We start from the raw sequence: 20,583 nt of genomic DNA, 5'->3' as shown, positions 1-20,583 counted from the left end.
CATCAGATTATGAGCTGATGCACTTGATGCAATAGAAAACAAACATGTAAAGAGTTTCACTGCACTACACTAAATCATGATAAGGACAAGTGTTTAGGAAAATTTTATTTCAGTTTTCTACTTAAAACTTAACTGCAAGGAAAAGAGGTTGTACGTCCCAAATCACCAGCTTTTGTGAAAAGGATGTCCTACACAGATTAGCCATTTGTATCAGATTAGTATAATCAATTTAGGACTCAAACCATGTAAATAAAACGGCACCTTTACTGTAATTTGGGAGGACATTATTTCATGAGGATTGTGACTGTCCTTCAAGTTGGGATTCATTTTTCATATTCAACAAGAATTAGAATATACATATTTTACTAAGATGGAAAAAAAAATCCTTAGAAATAATATGCACTATTTCAAAGCCAGTGCTCTAAATATTAAGGCATCATAGAGTTAAAATAGCAATTACTGTGATTATCTAAAGTGAGTGCATCTTCGCATCATACCTTCAACTCCATGCATCTTAAATTGTAGGAATTTTGCACTGAACAGATTAAAATATTTAATCAAGATGTCAGAAACCAGTGGTTACACCCTCTAGTCTCTTCTAATTTAAAGGTTTAGAACATGAAAAAATACATTATTTAAAAAAGAAAAACATTTGGATCTTTGGGTAACCTTGTATAATAAAGGGTGTCATTGTGTATTTCACAAAAGCAAAGCCAAAATGCAGAAGCAGTTTGGAGGAAGAGCTTCTACTTTCACTGGAATTAAGATAGGAAGGAGCTGCCATGTCATCAGCAATTGTTGCTTCCCAAACAATCTTACAAATATAGAGTCATTTCTAGAGGTCCAGCGAGCAAGAAAGATTATTTACAAGTAGAACGCTTTCAAAACATTTTCCAGTCTTACCAGAAGTGGAAGTTGGACAACTTCAGAAAGTTCAACCTGAGGTCAGATGCTCAGCAGTGCTGTGCAATGCTCATAGAAACTGCAAAAAACCAGAGACCTACATCTCCCAGACCCTTTCAATTAGCATGTACGCCACAAGACAGAAAGATAAACAGCCAATGTCTGCTTGAAAATATATTGAATAGGTTAAAATTTTCTTTAGTAAATGGTCTCTAAAAGTACAGACAGAAAGGTTTAAACTTTACAAGTGTACCTTCTTCTTTTTTGTCTTTTCATACATCACTATGAAAGCTGGCACTGATGCCACTTTGTTGCACATCAGTGTCATGGTCATGTGTGAAACTAGAGGCAGAATGAGGGCTTGAAGTTGATCTGTTGCTAATATGCCTCAGCTCCTGCGCTAGCTGTGGAGATAGTCACATCAGTCACTGTATGGCCTTCGCTACTTTTCCACTGGTAATGAAAATACAAGCAGTTGTGTCATATAGTTGAACAAAATATGTAATCAAGATAATCACGACTGGATGGAGTTAAATAGCATATTAATCCCAGATTTCTATTAGTTTCTAAATGTACCATAGCAGCTTATTTATTGTCTTCATTACTTCTGTAAGCAGTTTTATACCTGCAGTTATAGAACAAGGCGCTTTGGTAACTTGGTACTTTTACCCACTTGCAGTTGAGGTTGCATACATACAGTCATCCACACACACACACTTACACGCACCCACACAATATCTTTCATACCAATTCTGACAGCGTCGCCTCTGTTTAGAAAACAATCAACCAGAGTAAAATGCCTGCAGGGTTTCAGCACTGTTTCCAGCTTTTTTAGTTTATCCAGATCAGCTTTTGAAAGGTTAATGCTTGCAGAATTATCAAGACATCTCTGCTGGAAGCTGTCCTTAAGAGTCTGTCTTTAGAGGAGGAGGGTTCTGTGGATCAGCCGTTTGCCGTACAGCAGGTGGTATTTGAGACACGTCTATCACATTGGTAACTCAGTTCAGTGTGGAAATAAAGCGCCAACGGGTCCTTGATTGAGTCATTTTAGCTTTATTCACAGACAAATTTCATTGGCAGACAAAATATACAGATTGGTCTTGTTCAGCAAACATGTAAGATATTATGCTCCCTTTAAGATGCAATGACTTTAGTCCAGTCTCTGACTCTGGACTAAGGCTTTAAACGCTTTTACAAAACATATTAAGAGTGATGCTTCTCTCCTTTAGAGAAACACATGCAAAGAAAAGTCATACAGTGTGAGAGACAAAAGTGCTAAATGAAAGCAAGAGATGAGCAGCTTTACATGGTTCAGTGATGGAATATTGTTTAAATGAATTAATGCAATCCAAGGTTACTGCCTTGTGTTACTTCTACTTTGTGATGGCGCTTTTTTTTTTTTTAACTAAAGGAAATGCAGGAAGAGAAGCCAGGAAAGCAAAAGGCAGGCAAGAGAAGATGCAAGCAAGCAAACTAGTCAAGAGCAGTTACATGTTCAGCAAAAACAACTGAAATCTCTGGATGATGTTCGACCAGATGAGCAAAACCTCATGCTTTGCACAGATGACTGTTAGTACAACTAAGAAACACAATGTAACCTCCAGGGCCACAGAAAAAAAACAAAAAACAACAAAGCACAGTCACCTTGACAACACAGAGACTGTTACCATCATACAAATCCCCAAAGAACATGAGAAAAGGTCTTTAAATGATCCTTTACGACTGGCTTCAGGAGCTGCTACATGGAAAATCCTGTGTTAGAACCAACAATTTAGTATTGCATCACCCTGCAGGGTAAATACTAACCTCTGGGACATTAAGAGAGAAAGAAGAAGAAAAAAACAAAAACAAGAAGAGTCACCACAAGCCAGGTACTTAAAAGAAAAAAAGAAAAAACTATTTTACAAAGAACGACCAAAACAACAAATAAAGTGCAACTCAGACATGATCAGATCCACAGGAGGGTGCTACAGTGGCTGGGGTAGTGACTGGAGATGGACCTGTAGGTTGGAGCGATCACAAGGACGCGTTTACGCTTCGTCGCAGATAACCGTCTCCACCACAAATGTATTCTCAAAGTGGCGGATGTGGTGGCAGTCCTTCGCCTCTCGCTTGTTGATGCCTGTGAGGGAACGGTGAAAAAGAGAGAATGAGTGTGTGTGTGTGTGTGTGTGTGGGTCAGCCATGTTACTTTGTTTGCCGGACTTCAGATCTGATCAGATTAAACCAAACTTACGCCGGCGGGTGACACGGCGGTTCAGGCGGTATGTGTCCTTCCCATTGCAAAGGCGGTAGATGAAAGGACCCAGCTGACGCATGTTGTGCACTTTGCCAGTCACCACCATCTCTTCATGGATGATGTAAGTCTGAGGCAGGTATGTTCCCTTCTGGGTGAGACAGAAAAACAAGCTAAATAGGACAGGTTTGACAGTGGGATAAGAGCTGGAAGCTGATCCTGGTTCCAGTTCCAGTTGGGCTACATCAGACCGATCCTTAAATAAACTGCAGTCATTTAAGATTACAGCTGTTTTACCTTAACGTTGATAAGAAGTTCCCAGAGGTTGCGTGGCGGCATGACAATGGTGGTGTTGAGCTCTATAACGTAGCATTTGTCCAGAGCAATGTCATGGTAAGCAGTCAGTCCCTGGAAAGAAAATGGGAGGACAGAGTTTTTTTAATCTCTTGGCAGTTCACAGTTTCAAAACTTAAATTTGTCAATACGAGCTGAATCCCAGGAGCCATGCCTCTTCTCTTCAGAACATGTCTGGAAAACATTAAACAGCTTCCGTGAGCTATTCAAGTCTGTCCAAACATGAATGGAAATACAGCATATAAAAGCCAAAACAGAGTCTGTAAAATTACGACAAGCCTCAAAGTCAAACCGTGATGAAGAACAGACAAACTTTGGTGTAAGTTTAAGTTTTCAGGAAACATTCCCAAGACTTGTGCATTCAGATCAGGACAGTTGGCTAGACTCAGTCTGATGGAGGACTCGGCTCAGTTGTAGGGAGGTGTATCCATGCAGTCCAACGTCGTGTTCATGCTGCACTTTGGTCAAACGCGCCAAACCACTAGAATAGTATATTCCCATTCTCACCAAAGGTGGCGCTGCACTAGCATTTAGAAAAAGAGGACAAGACCCACGTAAAGCAGAAAAATGTTTACTCCACTTTTGAGCTGATCATGAAGCACGAAACTATGCCTATTTTGGGTAAGTATAAGTGTATTTCTGCAAGTATACTGCAGAAACACTGCAAAAATGGGCGCAGTATGAACCGACAAGGCAGAGGACCTTTTAACGCCATCACTACCCATAATGCAATAGTACATCAGACGCAGGAAGGGACTTGCTTTTGTCACTCTGTAGTCCACTTCCTGTCTGCTTGATACAGATGGAGACATAAGTTTGTAGGAAAACTGAGGCCCATTCTTTGATCCGAATCAGAATTTGTTTGGCACATTCACATCACATTTCCCCAAACGCAGCAGACTTTCCAAGCAAACGGACTCGGATTGGAATCAAAAAAGCTGATGTGAATGTGCCTTTAATGGACTTTCGAAAGCTCTTTTCTGGATGTAAGCGCTGCTTTGCTCCATTTATTTGTCAAGTTGATTCCATGTTGCTTCATACTGAGGTCTAGGCTCAGGGGAAGATCCATCCCTCCATCAGACTTATTGTCATCTGTCAATGCTTTGTCTCCTTTTCTTGAGTATATTTCCTTATACTTTCACAGAACCCATCTCTGGTGAGGCTTTGCAAACAGCCGAGGGATCACCTGGAAAATTAGCCCAGTTAAAACCAGACACATTTCCCACCACACAAATTTATTTGCCGGTTTTTCCTACATACTGATAAAATCAGTACAAATTATAAGTTTTAAGCTATTTGGGAGCCTAATTCTTAAACTATTTACAGTTAGTGTTGAGAGGCTTAAACAAGCAAGTGTTCTTCTGAAAAGTAAAATAACTGAGCTAAAAAAAAAAAAAATGGGTGAAAACGCAACCAAAATGTGTGTTTTCCAAGACAGTCTGGCTGCTTAGAAGCAAGACAGTAAGGAATGAGGAGTGGCTTGAAACTAGCTAGTTTTAGATGAGGAATTAGATTTCACCAAAGGTTTTGAATAGATAATCACATCCGAAGAGACGAAATACAAACAGATTTTGTTTGTCCATCAAGTCAAAAGGTAATTTATCTAATATTTTGCATAAGACTGAAGGCATTACGGTGACTGAGTTGGTTTTACAGGATGATTGACATTAGCGTTCATACGAGAAGCAAGTCCCTTTAATGTGTCCTCGAACCAAGCTGTACATGTAATGCTTGTGTGTTTGTTTTCACCCTGTGGAAGTCGTGGATAATGTCAGCTGGGTCGCTGCCTCCAAAGTGAGGCACTGGCACGGCGATCTTCTCATAGTTGTCAGCCAGGTAGATGCCAACATTTTCCTCCAGCTCCTGGCGCCCACGCAGCGGGGCATATACAGAGTCCTCATAAAGCACCCTGCAGTGGAACAGATTCTCCTCTGGGATCTGTGTGCACACAAATAAGCATTTAGACTGACGCACCAGCTCCACAGCATTACAATATGATAAAAGAAGAAGAGAAGGGATGCTTATATATATATATATATATATATATATATATATATATATATATTTTACATTGTGAAACAAAAGCTGATATCTTACATGAGGTATGAAGTAGTAGCGGTAGACATAGATGGAGGCCAGGACCAAACCAGCCATGAAGACCACCAGTCCAAATGTCAGACAGCACAGGCCATTAAGGGGAGACGTCTTGGGTCGCAGTGGCAGAACAAGCTCCTCCTCATCCTGAAAAAAAAAATAAATAAAAAAATAAAAATATCACACAATACATTTATAAATAATCAAAAGGTGGAACATTTCCCAGCAGCATCCATCCAGCTGACTTATCTTCACCATGACAAGCTGCTGAAAAAAGAAAAAAAAATCTGAATTAGATCAGAGCTGAAACTGAATCTCACATAAAAGGAAATATTATGCATTCTGAGCTGGCAAGAAGAGTGAATGCTGGAGAGGCCGGTAATGAAAACCCAACTGAGACTGTGAGTAATCTTTCCTCTCGCCTACCAGTCTCGCAGCCCATCTGCCGGTGCCACGCGCCCAAATCTGTGTGGGCAGAGTGACACTACACACAGATAGTAGCTGCTCAGTGTGCGCCTCCATTTACAAGAGTAAATGACTAAGAGAGAAGTTTTCTCTGCACTTACTGTGGATCTGCAGCTGAGTGATCATGGCAGGTGAAATTATTCTGTGAAAAGCCGACTCAGGAAACAACAAAAAGGCAGCTATTCTTAGCTGGAGCTAAGAGGAAAGAAAGAACAAGTACGGGGAAGCTTTACAGAACAACAATGACAACCACAGTGAGCTTTTCTTTTTTTTTTTTTTTCTTAAAAAGGAGCTGACACAAAAGGTTTGAAAGCAGCGGCTTTGCTTGACAGCATCTAGCTTTTGCTTGAAACACAGGTTGTATCATGCTGTTCTTGGTGGAAGCATTTGGAGACAGAGGGTGCATGAGGACAAGGAGGAGACAGTGCATGTGTGAACACACACTTCTGCAAGTTCTTTGTGTTCTTTCATCCCACTGAGAGAGATAGAAGCTCTTTCACACCAGCTGGGAGCATGTCACACCATGAGGCACTCTTCAAAACATTCAGATCAACACGACACAATGCAAATGCCACCGTGCACTGCAGCAACATCCACTCTCTGTGCATGCCACAACTCTTGTCTCCTGCATATTCCATTGTGGCTCATCGTTCTCAGAGCCCCATCTATCATTAATAAAGGCAATGCAAGGATGCTGCAACAGCAAAGTTAAGGATTCCTCTGCTCAGCCTGCTTTTGAGCTGGTGCACATAATCTTGCATGCGCTGCAAGCCACAGCAGGCCATCTGCCATTTTGTCAGCCAAAGCAATGCCTTTCTCGGATTTTACCTCTTTTCCTCCTCATTTTTTTTTTTTTTTAAAGGATAAACCTTGCTAATTTAAATATACGCTCAAATGAGGATGGAAATCGACAGAGGTCATGACACTTGTGTAGAGAAATACAAAACAAGACGGTTAAACTGCTTATTCTTGCCAATCCACCACGCAGCCCAAACAAACAAAGAGCGTGCATCTGCACATTTTAATAACTTGTATCAAGCTGCAAAAGGGGAAAAGGTCATGCAAACCAACACAGTTGTGATTTTCCTTGCAGCCAAATGGAGGTGGATGCTGTATAATGAAAGGAAATAAATAAATAAATAAAATCATGGCCGTGCAGGTGCATGCAAGCTGCCCTGGACCTCACTTTACATAAGCATTCATTACAAACAAGCGTTGTTAATACGCTCAAATAAAAGAGTAAAAAAAAAAAAACCGCCGCTGACACTCACCATCTGATGAGGAATAAGGATTTCGGTCTTGTCGCCATCACTCTCCTTCTCCACTTTCTGTCCCGAGACAGACTGGAAGCTTATCTTCACCATGTCTCCGGTTCGTCCTCCTGCCGCAGGTGTCTTCTTCACCTCCTCGTCTCGCGAACGATAGCTGACGACCTGTCAAACAACTAGGTCTCGACTGATCGATGGGCCGTCCTCTTTTCTGATCCCACTGCTGAGCAGCTCGTCTGTTTTTGTCTCTATCCACCGGAAGTGTGTTTTTCCACCCTCTCCCCAACCATAAAGGAGCAGTCCGCAACTTTGCATTGTGGCGTTTCACGGTTTTTATAAGAATAACATGTTAGTTATTTTAATACCAAGGCTTTTACCGTACAGACACATCATGATTTGTGGTTTCTATAGCCACGTTTTATTTGACATTAAACCACTGTGATATGGGTTGTAGAGACATGTACAACCCATTCAGCTTAAAAGAGACAATACTGCGTGTTTTATTTTAAAGGTCTGGTCTGTCACTTTAAAATAAAATCATGTCTTTGATATGATTCACACATATTCAATGCTGATATACAATATATGGAAAGAAAATCAAAAGTTGATGTTAAAAGATGAATTAATCTTAAGGCGGCTTGCTCTGACATTCCTGTGTGTTTAACTGGTGCCTGAAAAAGTCTATTAAAACAGTAAATGACTAAACCGACTAAATATGTGTTGTAGATGCCTTAAAGATATCTGTTTGATTCGTTTTGATGATACTGTGATATTTATCATGTTTTGGAGCTGTGGTTGTGAGGCTGAGAAACTACACTTTGCTTTTCAAAGTAACTATCACTTTATAGCTTTTTTCCCCCCCTTGTTTTTATTTATTTTTTTATTTATTTTACAGCTTAGCTGCTACTGGACATCAAACTCTGGCCGTGTTGAACACACGCCTGGGCTGAGTTATCAAGGAATTGCAAATGGACATCACTGGGGTAAGAAAAGAGCAGAAAGATAATAAATAAATAAACCAAGAAAGGGCTGGAGGTGAACAACGAACTAACTAGTTCAGTAAGGCCTCTATAAAAAAAAAAAAAAAAAAAAAAAAAAAAAAAAAAGAAGCAAGTTTCTCACCTTTTGCAATGTTAAAAGTGCAATACCACAGATGACCACTAGGTGCTAATTCCAAAACATCCTAATTCCAAAACATCTACTTATTAGTTGGACTGAATAAGTTGGACTGAGGTTGACGGCAGTAAAAATCATGGAAACTTTAGATCAGGGCTGCCCAGCTCGAGTCTTCGAGGACCACAATCCTGTAGGTTTTCCATGTATCTGTATTCCAACACAGCAGCCCTTGAGGACTTGAGGGCACCCCTGCTTTAGATCATTGTAGATGGCCTTACTTACCTCTTACAATACTCATATTTGTTTCTGCAAAAATCTCAAAATGAACTAAATGCTAATATCCTCTGTAGTCCCATGCTTATCATTTTGTTTTAAAATCACAATTCAGTCTGAATTCTCCAATGTCACTGACTCGATTGCGTCTGCAATTTATCATTATTTCCTTGTATGCTTCACAGTTACTGGGTGTTCCCATGAAGGGGCACAAAACTCAGACCAGAAAGATGCCAAATTTGTAGGTTTTAAAAGGATAAACATTATCTTTAAAATCACCACAGAAAAACATCAACAGGGGTACCATAGATAATATAGGAGGCCACTATACCAGGCACATATTTTTTCATTTTTACTGTTATTATCCTAATGTACAGCTGTTCTTATCTGTTAAAGGCGACGACGGATAAAGCTGGCTGTGGGGACTCAGTTAATGACCTGTTCTGTGATCTGTGTTTCAATGATCTGTCTGTAAAAACCTTGGACAGGTTGTTCTGGAACCTTGAATTTCCCCTTGAGGTTGAATAAAGTATTTTTGATTCTTGATTATTGTCCCTGTGACCTTATCAAAAGTTATAAATAAGTGGTTTTGTGGTGGATTCTGTCACTGCAATGACAAAGCACCTACATGCCCCGAATCAGCCTCTCACCAACTTCTGTGGAAATTCCTCAAGACAATTCAAAATGCAGATGGCCTCCATGAATCTTTATCTTTTATTTACAGTTTATGCCTGTATGCACTCCCAAAGTGGCAGCTGGGTATGCCCATTATGAGACAACTGATCATCTCCTGAGGGATCACCTCCTAGTCCTGAATCAGGGCATCGGCCAACCCCTGGAAAATCTGTGTTGCAACATGGAAGTGGTGGATAGAACAAGATATGATGCCCCAGAGGTGCTACATTGGATTCAGGCATGGTCAACAGGCAGGCCAGTCCATAATGTTCATGTCTTAATCCCGCAGTAACTGCTGACGCACTCCAGCCACATCAGGTGTAACATCGTCATGCATCAGAAGGAACCTAGGTCCTGCTTCAGGATATGGTATGAGAATATCATCCCAGTAACTCTGGGGGTCAGTGGCCCTCCAGATATCCCTACCTAGACTTGCGTTCACTGACCCACTGCAGAACAGGTTATGCTGGATGCTGTTGCAAGCAGCAGACCTCCAGACTCTGCTCTTATCCACAAAGAGCAAAGGACGGTAAGGGCCAATCTTGAAAATGTCAACTGATCACGACTTGTGTACATGTGGCCCTCATACCATCCTCATGGAGTCTGTTTCTGATGGTTTGAGTAGAAATATGCACATTAGTGGTCTGCTGCCGGACATTTCGTAAGGTTCTGGCTGCAGTGCTCCTCCTGGTCTTCCTAAGGTCTTCCTTTCTAAGGGGCAGATAGCGGTCCTGCTGCTGGGTTGTTGTCCTCCTACAGCCCCCTACCGGTCTCCCTTTCTTCCTGTCCACATTGTGCTGGGAGACAGCACATCTTATCACCACAGCTTCCATTAATGTGTTGTCTTGGATGAGCTGCAATACCTGAGCAAACTATGAATCGCGCGCGACCTCGTCTTACCTCCGGTGGTGAAGACACGAGCAAAACGCAAATGTGACCAAAACTCAGCCAGAAAGGATGAAAACAGAAGTGGCCAACACCTGCAGGACCATTCCTTTAGGAGGGTTGTCTTGCTGCTTGCCTCTCATTTCCAACTCATTTGTACAACAGGAGAGTTGATCCAAAATTAGTCTTCCAAACAGGACATTCATACCCCTAAAGTGTGACTGACTTTGAGTTACATATTGTGTTCCTTTTTATTTTTAGCATTATATATTCATTGCTCTCACAATGGAGCCAGGTACCAATGGTGAGGTTAAAAATGTAACTGGGTGAGTATATTCTCCATCTGAATTCCTTTCCTTTCTGTTCTTGTTTTGCTAAGGTGCTATTTTCCTTTTAGGGATCAAGTAGTAGCTCTTGAAGTGGTACTTCGGACACAAATTGTCCCCAGGTCCCTTAAAGAAAAGATGCGATTTATTCCTGTAAATTCAAGGAGTTTTTCCGTAGAAGAGAACAAGGATGGGCCTAAGGAACATGTCCTACTACCTTAAAATAAATATACTGATCCAATCTCCAGTTGCATGTAGCTAATTTGGTCTTTTCTGGTACCAGGAAGTGTAAAATAGCAATGACCAAGAAACGCATTCAAATTTTAAAATGGTAATTGACAAACCAAATAAGTGCTTAGGCTGATTTATTAGTGTGTGGTTGTCTGCCTTGGTGAAAACAGGGAGAAAATGCTGAGGTATGCCAAGTTACCAATGTCATGTCCTAACAAAGTTTGAGCTGGTTATAATCATTAGACTTATAGAAAGTTTGTGAAGAACTTTAGTAAGAAGAAAAAATATCTCTCTCAGCACTGTCACAGTTTCAGAATGACTTTCATACCCAGGGAAAAAAAAAACAACAGCAGCTTAAATTTATTCCAAAGGTTTTTTTTTTTTTTCTTCTTTATTTCGATAGTTGGGCCCAGGCCTTTGACACATCTGAAAGCACCCACACGCTCTACGCTGAAACTGGAGTCAATGTCAGTCAATGTCAGCATACAGCTGCAAAGCCAAGAGTTCAAGTTGCTCTTTCAATGTTGCTGAATCCTTGGAAGGAGATGGAGGGGAGGACAATTCCAGTACATCTTTAGTAAAGCATCATGCACAGCCAGTGGAGCAACATGCTTGCTCTAGGTGCATGGAGAGACAGTGGGCTCTGACAGTAGTGTTATCTGCAATGTGTTGTTTAGCTGTCAATCTACATCAAGAACGCTGTTCACTGGAAATGTAGGAAACCTGTGGTTTCATCAGTTCTGCTCAGCCCTCTGAAGAAATCAAACACCCAAAGCACCTTGCCACCCACAATGCTTTGCACCCACCATTGTACTGGAATTTGAAACCCTCTGAAGAGAAAGTCTCAAACAGAGGGGTGGAAGGGAAGGTGAGGGGCAGTTTTCAAAATAAAAACAAAAAAAAAAAGCCAAGTCTTTAACATCCAAATGAGTATCAACCTGAAGCAGACTAACCATGGGCTCATGTGGCACGCCAAGCTCAAAAACCATAGGGGTGAGAGTGGGTGGGCTAAAGTTAGGTGATCTCAGTCACACTGCACCTCCCAAAGTGCACAAACACACCGGCTTTAATGTTTCAGTTAATGCTCTGCCGTTCCCCTACCTCTCTCTCTGCACATTTTCGTCCGACAGAGATATTCAAGCTGTCGAATGCAGAGTAATAAAAGAGGACTGACGGATCCAGAGCGATTACAATGACATTCCTCCGCTGTACACATTAATATTCTACACGTTAGCTAAATGTGAGCTGGCTCTTCAAGTTATGTACAAACAAATCCACCAGCAACCATTTCAGCAGTAAATTAAATGCAAAAAAAAAAAAGTTGCTTTTCTTATGGTTTAGAAAGTAATTTGATTACAAATAACCAAAAACATGTGGTTTAAGGTAATATATATAATATATATTCATATGTCAAGGTTAAACAGAAAACTACCCAAATCAAAAAAGGCGTATGTACACGTTCACCCTGTCTGAGAAAACAATCATTTTTAAAAAAAAAAAAAATTTAAAAAAAAAAAAAAAAAAAAAAAAAGGACCCAATTCTTGGGCTTGAACAAATTCATACCTTACACCCCTCCCTCCTTTATCCATGTGCTTCAAGTCTTGTGTCATAAAGCACATAGGAGGTTAAATGGTTCTGTGTGATGGCATCTGAGAGCATCTTCTCTGTAAAACGAACCATTCTGCTTGGTCAGATGAAGGCATAGATGCAAACTATAGCGGTTGCTGAGACACGTGGCTTTTCCAGGACACCTAACGTGGGTGCCAGACTGGGCGGCCCATCAGACCCGGCGCCAGCTACAGCCGTGGATCTGTCACATTTCAAGGCATGCGCAAACCACACCAATGCTCTACTTGCTCGTACCATTTCAGTCACATTGTGTTGACATTCTTGCTGCATGTGTGTGTGCCTGTCTTCTGTGTGTGAATGTGTTTACCTTTGATGCCTGCGCTATGGCTTCTATCAGGAAGTCTGCCATTCTTCAAATGCTCAACATTTTCTGTCACTATGTTTGATAGACTTATGTCAATATAATATACCTTAATTGTTTAATGTGCAAGAAAGCAGCAGCAACTACTATTTTCTCATTTCTTTTGAGGGAAAAAGCCTGAAAAAATGTTCTGAGGGGCAGAGGAGCTGGCAACTTCCAGATGAGTTTAAGTGGGTAAGTTTGGTTTTTTTGTTCCTCAGTTTTTGTTCATAAACCAGAACAGCAGCTGCTGATGGGTCCATTAAGCAGACAGTGCCTGGATGTTGTCCAGACCTGGTCCTGGTGGCTCCTTCCTGCACCTCTCCACTCACTCAGGCCTCCTGGGGTGCAGGCCTCTTTAGGTCCCTGATCTGTTTGACCAGGTAAGTCTTTTCATCATTGAACTGTTCGTCCTCTGTTCTGTCATTCTGGAACTTGCTGAGAAACTCGATGAGTTTGGTCTGGTTCTTCAGCAGGATGTCCAGGATGGGCTGCGTCTTATTGGGATTGGCCACAAACACCTGGTAGTGGATGAATGGGAAAAGAAAGAGTTAATATGTGCAGATGTTTTGCACTTGGTTGATATTGATACCAACCAGTTTTCTGCAAGGCTTCTGTTTTTTTGTGGTATTTGTTCATTTTTAGAGAGGAAACTTCTTATGACCTTGGTGGATACAAGAACACCCACAGCTGATTCATTCCTGACAGAAACACTAATTTGCCATCAGCAATGTGAAGGTTCTGCATCTAAAGAATTAACTTTCTAATATCAAGCAGAGTTTAATCAATTTTCCATCAGTAAGACATCTGGCAGCTCAGTCTCTGTCCCAATATGTGTTTGACATCTGCTGTCCTCCTAAAAATAGTTAACTAGCCTATTTAATTCAGAGAGTTATGCTTTGGGAAATGGAAAAGAATTTAATTGGCTTGTCTAAGCAGATGTACTTATGTTTAAAAAAAAACTTGTTTAGATCCACTATTTAGGATCTGAAAACAGCAATGCATTCATACTCATCTCTTGGTTTATGACTAGGGCTGAGCGATATGGCAATATAAATTATTTGGACCATAGAAAATGTTTATTGTTTCATATGAGGCTTATCGTTTATGCCACAATAAGGGGCTTTACTGCAGTGTTTTACAGCAAGATGCGCTTTACAGCATGCACGCTGCAATACATACACAAACATGGAGGAAGACGGTAGCAGACGTGTTTCAGAGCAGGATAATTCACAAAAAGATGACCAGCTGACCAAAAGTGATGAGTTTGTTTATAAAAGGGCAAATTTCTGTCGCATGGATGCGGTTTGGATATAAAAAGACTGACGTGGAACCAACAACAGACTAGCTCATCATCCCAAGAACGGACTCCGACACAACAAAGTTTTTCATCACCTGCGTGAGAATCAGGATAAAGCGAAAGCGCTCATAATAAACTCCAGACGTAAACGTTGCAACAGGCATTTACCCATGAAACACCATACGGGCATAGTTCCCGCAGATGGAAGGAGATCACTGCTGCTGTTACCAAGCACATCTGACACATAACTGATGTCTGACACAAAATTACACAAACTATTTTATTTCGTTATGGGGATATAAAAATGAGCTATATTGGGAAATGAGATTTTGGTCGCATCACCCAGCCCTTTATATGACTGGCAACATCGAGCATCGGCTTGCTTGAAACCTCGCCGAGGTAATAAGAAAAGAGCTCTCTGATCACATAAACTAAACATAGAATATATGGGAGAGTCCAGATGAGTCATGCTATAGATATGAAAGAGCTCCTCTAACACTATTGCCTTCTAGGACCTTTTACAGGATATTTTATCACAATATTAATATTCACTAATTCCATCTAGACGGTGTATTTATCTGTTGCAAATCAATACAATATTTCCTCCAAATGACAAGGCATAAACAGTAGTTATATTAACTGTACCACTTTTAAACTGGTTAATTGCCCTATCAGAGTACAAATGCATTATGTAAACACTTTAATTAGACTGATCATATCCATCTTAACCATGATGCATTTATAATCTGGTGAAAACCATAATCTGATTGTGGCAGTCATTTGTTGTTTTAATACTGAATATTTCGATACTGCCATGACAGTAAATATTTCAACATATTGTGCCACTCCGGAGTTAACCTTTTCATGACCCAATCAACAGGAAATAAATGTGCGTAAACTTAATCTATTTCTACTGATATAGAATCATTTTCAGCCTATTTATTTGGGTTTTGGCCTATATTACAGTGTGTATTCTGCTTCACAACAAAAAGCAACAAAAACATAATAGCCAATTTGCAGGGTGCTGTTTTTAATTGTTTTTTTTCTGCATTAGATTTTATGCAAGTTAGGCCACTTTCCACACGTCAAATTAGTTTTTTTCCCCCCAATTACATGCTTTGCAGCAAACACATGCACCTTATGGGATCTCTTTATTTGATGTTCATGTAAACACATTTCTTTAATTAGTGAAGAGAATGAATTCAATCATACTTAAGAAACAGTTGTTCATGTAAACCTGGCATGTGAAATATGCCAGGTGAAATATGCAGATATCATACAGTTTTTTGTAAAAATAAATGTAGGAACCTTATAATTAATGTAACTTGAAGCCAAATCTAATGTTGAACATATGCAGTTTATAGAATGTGATAGGTTGCTGAAAATTGTGGGTTCAACACTCATCATTTTAAGTACAAAGGCTTCAAATCCACTTTTACTACATTTGCCCCCATCATACAGTAATACCAGTGAAATTTAAGCTTTTCCAGCACTTTAATATGCAGAAAAAACATCTTACCTTGAACACATGGAAAGCCTCAAACTGGATGTTGCGGCTCTTGTCCCGTAGCAGATTCATCATTAGCTTGAGATTTTCTGGCCTGCTGATGTATTTCGTCATTATGGTGAAATTGTGCCGGTCAAGAAGCAGCTCTCCCAGTAACTACATTATTTCACAGTGACAAAATAAAAGTATAAATAAAAGCTTTTCAACAGCCAAACAGATCCAATGAAGTTTTTCTAGCAGGAGTGAAGAGTAATTATAGTTTTACTGGAAATATTTAGATATATGTAGTCACTCCATCCCTTTTATCAGGCAGTGAAAGCAGCACTGACTCACAGATAGTAGCCTCAGATTCACAAACACTGTAATATTCACATTTAACTCACTAGCTGGCACAAACTAGAGGAGTTAAAACAAAGAAACCAATAAAATGGCTGTAGAAGTTGATAATTTTTCTGTTTCAAACACTAGATGGCAGTAATAGCAAGGTAATAGTGTGATCCCTAGAAACCCAACACTTCTCCAACACGGTCTTTAAATAGCTGTCTGAGCAGAGTTGCACCACCGTGAGACCTTTTAACTGGCATGACCAGCGCTTACCTTCAGGGACTGGCGTTTAGTCACGTAGTTTTCTGAGTGCAGCAACTTCTCATATTCACTAAAGAACTACAGAAGGGAAAGAAGTGGTGGGAGAACAGAGTAAAACAGGTTAGGGTGAGGAGGGGGATAAAGTTGTTTCACATTTGCATTTATACACGGTAGGGTCAGGTATACAGAGACAGAAGAAATCAATGCCCTCCTCAAAGACTGATTGTAATTCTTGTGTTCTTCTTGCAAATCTCATTCTAAATACCTGAGTTGATTTCTTGAAAGACAAAAACACCCTGCCTGAATGTTCATCTATGCTGTTTAGTTGCAATAAAACATGATTTCAAATACAAGACTACACTCTTAACAGCTTATGCACACAACTAAAGCAGCACATATAGATTTAGTTCCATACATTTATCTACCTAACTTTGTACTATTAAATATATTCCTTAAAAGTGGTAAAAATCACAAGTTATTTTGTCTCCCTTGATGAAGGGGGTGGTTATGCTCTGTGTGGTCTTACTCTGTCATAATGCTGCTCCAGAAACTCTGCACTCAGTAGCTTGTGTCTTGTGAGGAGATCCTGCAAACAGAAAAAACAGATTATAGTCAACAAAGTCAGACTGAATAGCCTTATGAGCTTGTCTCTATTGCTTTGTTGTGGAAACTTGGTCAAAACACATTCAGCATGGGGAAAAATAATCCTTACAAATACCTTTCAGTTCTGTCCAAACATTTCTGGATCTAAATCTAAGTAAAGTAATAATCTTTTTAAAAGACTAAAGTACAAACTTCACTGTTTCTTCAGCAACACATTCTTTGTTAAAATACAACTGCATGATCATGAAATAATTATTTCCTTAAATGCCAGGTCTAAAATCTGATTAATGTTCATGACAATGTGGAATAAATACTCATATCACAAAATGTACTAATATTGAAGGCTCTGCTTCAAAGATTGGCGATGAATGCGCATTAAAACCTGAATTATTTATGCTCCAAATGTGAATTCACATGAAAGTATCTGATTGGAGCAGACAAGAAATTTGATTTCACTTCAGTATCATTAAGTAGGCTGGGCTTCATGGTGGTTTGCCTCACAGCAAGGAGGTTGCTGGTTCGAACCTCAAGCAGGAAATGAGGATGCCAGCTAGGGCTGGGCGATATACCGAATATACTCGAGATATCATGGCTAGTTCCCTGTGGGATATAGAAAATGTCTATATTCGTCAAATTCGAGTAGCCTGTTGTCACGCAGTTGTTTTTAACTGTGGGTGGGGTTTTCTCCCTCCTCCTTGACTCTCTGCACCACTTTGCACAGAGAGTTAAAGCAAGCACACCTAGTTATGTACATAACGTGAGCTACGTGCTACGTCATGAGAGGCAGCGTGTGGCAGCTTTTCTAGCAGAGAACTCCGGTTGCAGTAGCAGCGCGAGTTACAAAAAATGTAGGAGGAAGAATGTGTTCCGAAAAATAGTACAGGATCCTTCATCTGGCGGTTGTTTGCATACCAGAGAGGGGATGTTGACCAAACAACTGTTGTGTGCAAAGTATGTTGCAAAAGTGTCGCCACAAAAGGTCGTAGTACCACAAATGTAAAATGACATGTTTCTGCCACTGCTTTAACTGTTCAATAAATACGGTTTTGATCAGTTTGCTTCGTTACAATTTCATCCTTTTGGCATGAATGTTTAAAATCAGCATATCTTAATGCAGTATGAACAATTATGATTTAATGTAGACACAAAATCATCTTACTGATGTGATTGTATGCACCAAAGCATTAATTCAAGGCTAAGGTATGCATCGAGATATATGTCGTATATCGTGACATGCCATAAAAATATTGGGATATTACTAAAAGGTCATATCGCCCAGCCCTAATGGGAGGTCACCACATTTCTTTGCATCACTAACAGTTTGTCATTTTCACAAACTAGCAGCGAAACATTTTGGTTGACTTACTTTGAATGTGGCGAATGCGTCTGAGGCGATATCGAACGTGGACATCTCCACGTATCTGAAGAAGTCATAGAACTGCTCCGACCATAGCGTGATTTTGGCCAACGGCTCATGTCTTATGCATTCCCTCAGCATGATGCCACAGTTTAGGGCAATGTCTGCAGATTCGTACCTGTGTATAACAGCAACATATGGCCAACAAATGATCATTTTGTGGAGAGACACAACACACTTTCATTAGTTTATCATGTAAACTGTAAACACAACCAATTAATAATATTTACCCTAAAGATAAAGATTCTTAAACAATTGGGGGGGTTTTCTATGACATATTCCTAGTTTAAAATAATCCGATTCACGCTGGATATTTTTACAACTGAGAGCTCAGCATACGGATATACAGACATCAAATGTTAAGATCTTTTGTGTGTATGTATGTATAAATGATCTTGTGTTGTGAATGCATGACTCTGCCAAGGCGAGTTAGGGAGTAACTTCGCTTCCAGTCTTGCCAATAAAACGCCTGGTCTGCAGTAAATGAGACTGACTGAGATGCTGACAATCCCAGACATCAACACCACAGTCTCACTGAAAGTGTTGTCACTACTAGCTACAGCAAAAATAGCATGGCATTATCTTCCCAGCTGAACTAGGGTTCAGCCACCAGCCATTCTTTACATCTAATGAGCAACTATTATTTTCCCATTAATCTAGTGATTACTATGCAGGGCTTTAGAATAACTTTCAGCATTTGTTGCACTGGTACATCTCACTTTTTAATTTGGGTACACCAACAAAAGATTTAGGTGCACTACATTTTTTTCAGCAGTTTATTTCATTAACATTTTAAGCATTTTCTTTTGATCATCACGCATAGACAGTAGTAGTTATTTTAATGTTTAGAAAAATGTTTGGGGAAATTTCCTTCTCTAGATTTACTGTATATGCTTGGAGTTGTATTTTGGATAAGGCAGCTTACAAAGCCAGATATATCCATTCATTCATTCTTTTTAAATAAACAGCAGCCTCTAATATTAGTAGCGTTATCAGACCGCGACTAATGTCTTTGGACATGTCCTTGACATAGGCCCATTTTTTTCCTGTGGATATTCTCCAGCATGCATGAAGGTAGTAGGTACAGCTGAAACACACAGAGTTTGCATTTGCAACCAAAATCCAAGCATTGCAGTGCCCTCATATGTATAAAAAATGCTTTATTATTGTGATGAAGTCATGTTCCATTGTGTGGAACCACAGATTCACCGCATCATACTGACCCAAGTAGAACTAAACATCCACACAGCTGGGCAAAGTTTTAGGCTTTAATTGCAGAAGTAATCTACTATGAAGGGGTTGCATTTAATTTTCACAAAGGAATATTAGGCAACAGAAAGCAGAAAAATTATATTTTTAGGCCAATTATCTTCTTTTCAGTAAAAATAATTACAGCTGAGCCTAGTCTTCAAATGAATGAACTTTTCATAACACGATGAGTGGACTGAACTCAATACTTTTCCATACCAGCCATATGCATTGGACAGCTTATATAAGAGTCTTAAAATTACATTTCTTTTCAACATAATGGTGGAAAAAGCAACTGTGTTGCCACGGTAGGTCACTTCTGTTTAGTAATAAGTTCTGAGAGCTCTGGCTTATTAGAGAGGAAAAAAAACAGCTTGGAAGTTTCATCAGAACCTTTTTGAATGAAGTTTCATGTTTTGCAGACCTGAAAGAGGGAGCCGTTATCAAGTTGGATGTAAACATTGCAGCAGATGCTGCACAACGTAACAAAACTACATTATCACCATAGCTGCAGCCTTTAAGTGAATCATATATCTGTATGCTTATATCCTTAACTTGGGTGATTATTTTATGACTTTAAGTTCATTAAAAAGTGTCCTCTTCATGTTAAGAAATTGTAGAGTTGCAGCGTATTCTCATCAGCCATCTCATGTATAGTTAATAGAATTAAAGGGCAGCAACAGGAGTGATTACTCTGTGTGTTTACTTACCCTTTAAGCAACATGAAGAGGATATTCTGTTGAGTACAAAGATACTCGACAGTGGGTGTCCGGGTGCCAATTTGCCGCCTCAGGATGTTATTGAAGATCTGTGCTACATCTTTTTTACCCTGTTAGAAACAAACAATTCATTAACACAACCTAAATCTTTGTGCATAACACAACATTTAAAACCAGGACAAAGAAGACCTGAAGCCATACTTCCAGCATGCTAAAGCTAGAAGCAAAAACAAAGCTCTAAATATAAGGCGTTTCTCCATTTTTCTTTTTAAAATACAGCTTCCTCTGTCAAACAGCAGAGCACTTTAAATTGTTGTGCTGGTAGCATGTGGATGCATAACTAAAAGGGTTGAACCACTCTCACATTGTCATCTTGTCCTTTTCTGATTCTTAAGTCGTCTTTTTTTG

At 39.8% G+C, this 20,583-nt stretch overlaps 2 protein-coding genes across 2 annotated transcripts in view; both read right to left on the bottom strand.

Moving 5' to 3' along the window:
* Window positions 1–2,905: 2,905 nt before the first annotated feature.
* On the bottom strand, window positions 2,906–7,416 carry itm2ca (integral membrane protein 2Ca; the record flags this gene model as incomplete). Its single annotated transcript, XM_079246811.1, has 6 exons — window positions 2,906–3,025; window positions 3,140–3,290; window positions 3,437–3,547; window positions 5,243–5,431; window positions 5,591–5,734; window positions 7,324–7,416. 6 exons carry the CDS (start codon window positions 7,414–7,416, stop codon window positions 2,934–2,936), a joined length of 780 nt encoding a protein of 259 aa, XP_079102937.1. The 3' UTR covers window positions 2,906–2,933.
* Window positions 7,417–11,200: 3,784 nt separating this feature from the next.
* LOC306760712 (calcium-binding protein 39) overlaps window positions 11,201–20,583 on the bottom strand; it is a 16,080-nt gene continuing 6,697 nt past the window's right edge. Inside the window, exons 3-8 of the mRNA XM_079246679.1 lie at window positions 20,167–20,285; window positions 18,158–18,326; window positions 16,715–16,774; window positions 16,201–16,266; window positions 15,616–15,759; window positions 11,201–13,317 (exon numbers count right to left, since the gene is read on the bottom strand). Coding sequence (XP_079102805.1) covers window positions 13,129–13,317; window positions 15,616–15,759; window positions 16,201–16,266; window positions 16,715–16,774; window positions 18,158–18,326; window positions 20,167–20,285 — 747 coding nt within the window. The 3' untranslated portion in view covers window positions 11,201–13,128. The remainder of the gene's footprint in view (window positions 13,318–15,615; window positions 15,760–16,200; window positions 16,267–16,714; window positions 16,775–18,157; window positions 18,327–20,166; window positions 20,286–20,583) is intronic.

Source organism: Telmatherina bonti (assembly GCF_933228915.1).
Source record: "Telmatherina bonti genome assembly, chromosome: 9".
NCBI classification, from domain to species: Eukaryota; Metazoa; Chordata; class Actinopteri; order Atheriniformes; family Telmatherinidae; genus Telmatherina; species Telmatherina bonti.
The sequence above is the reverse complement of the archived record's forward strand: the minus strand, read 5'-3'. Positions and strand labels throughout refer to the sequence as shown.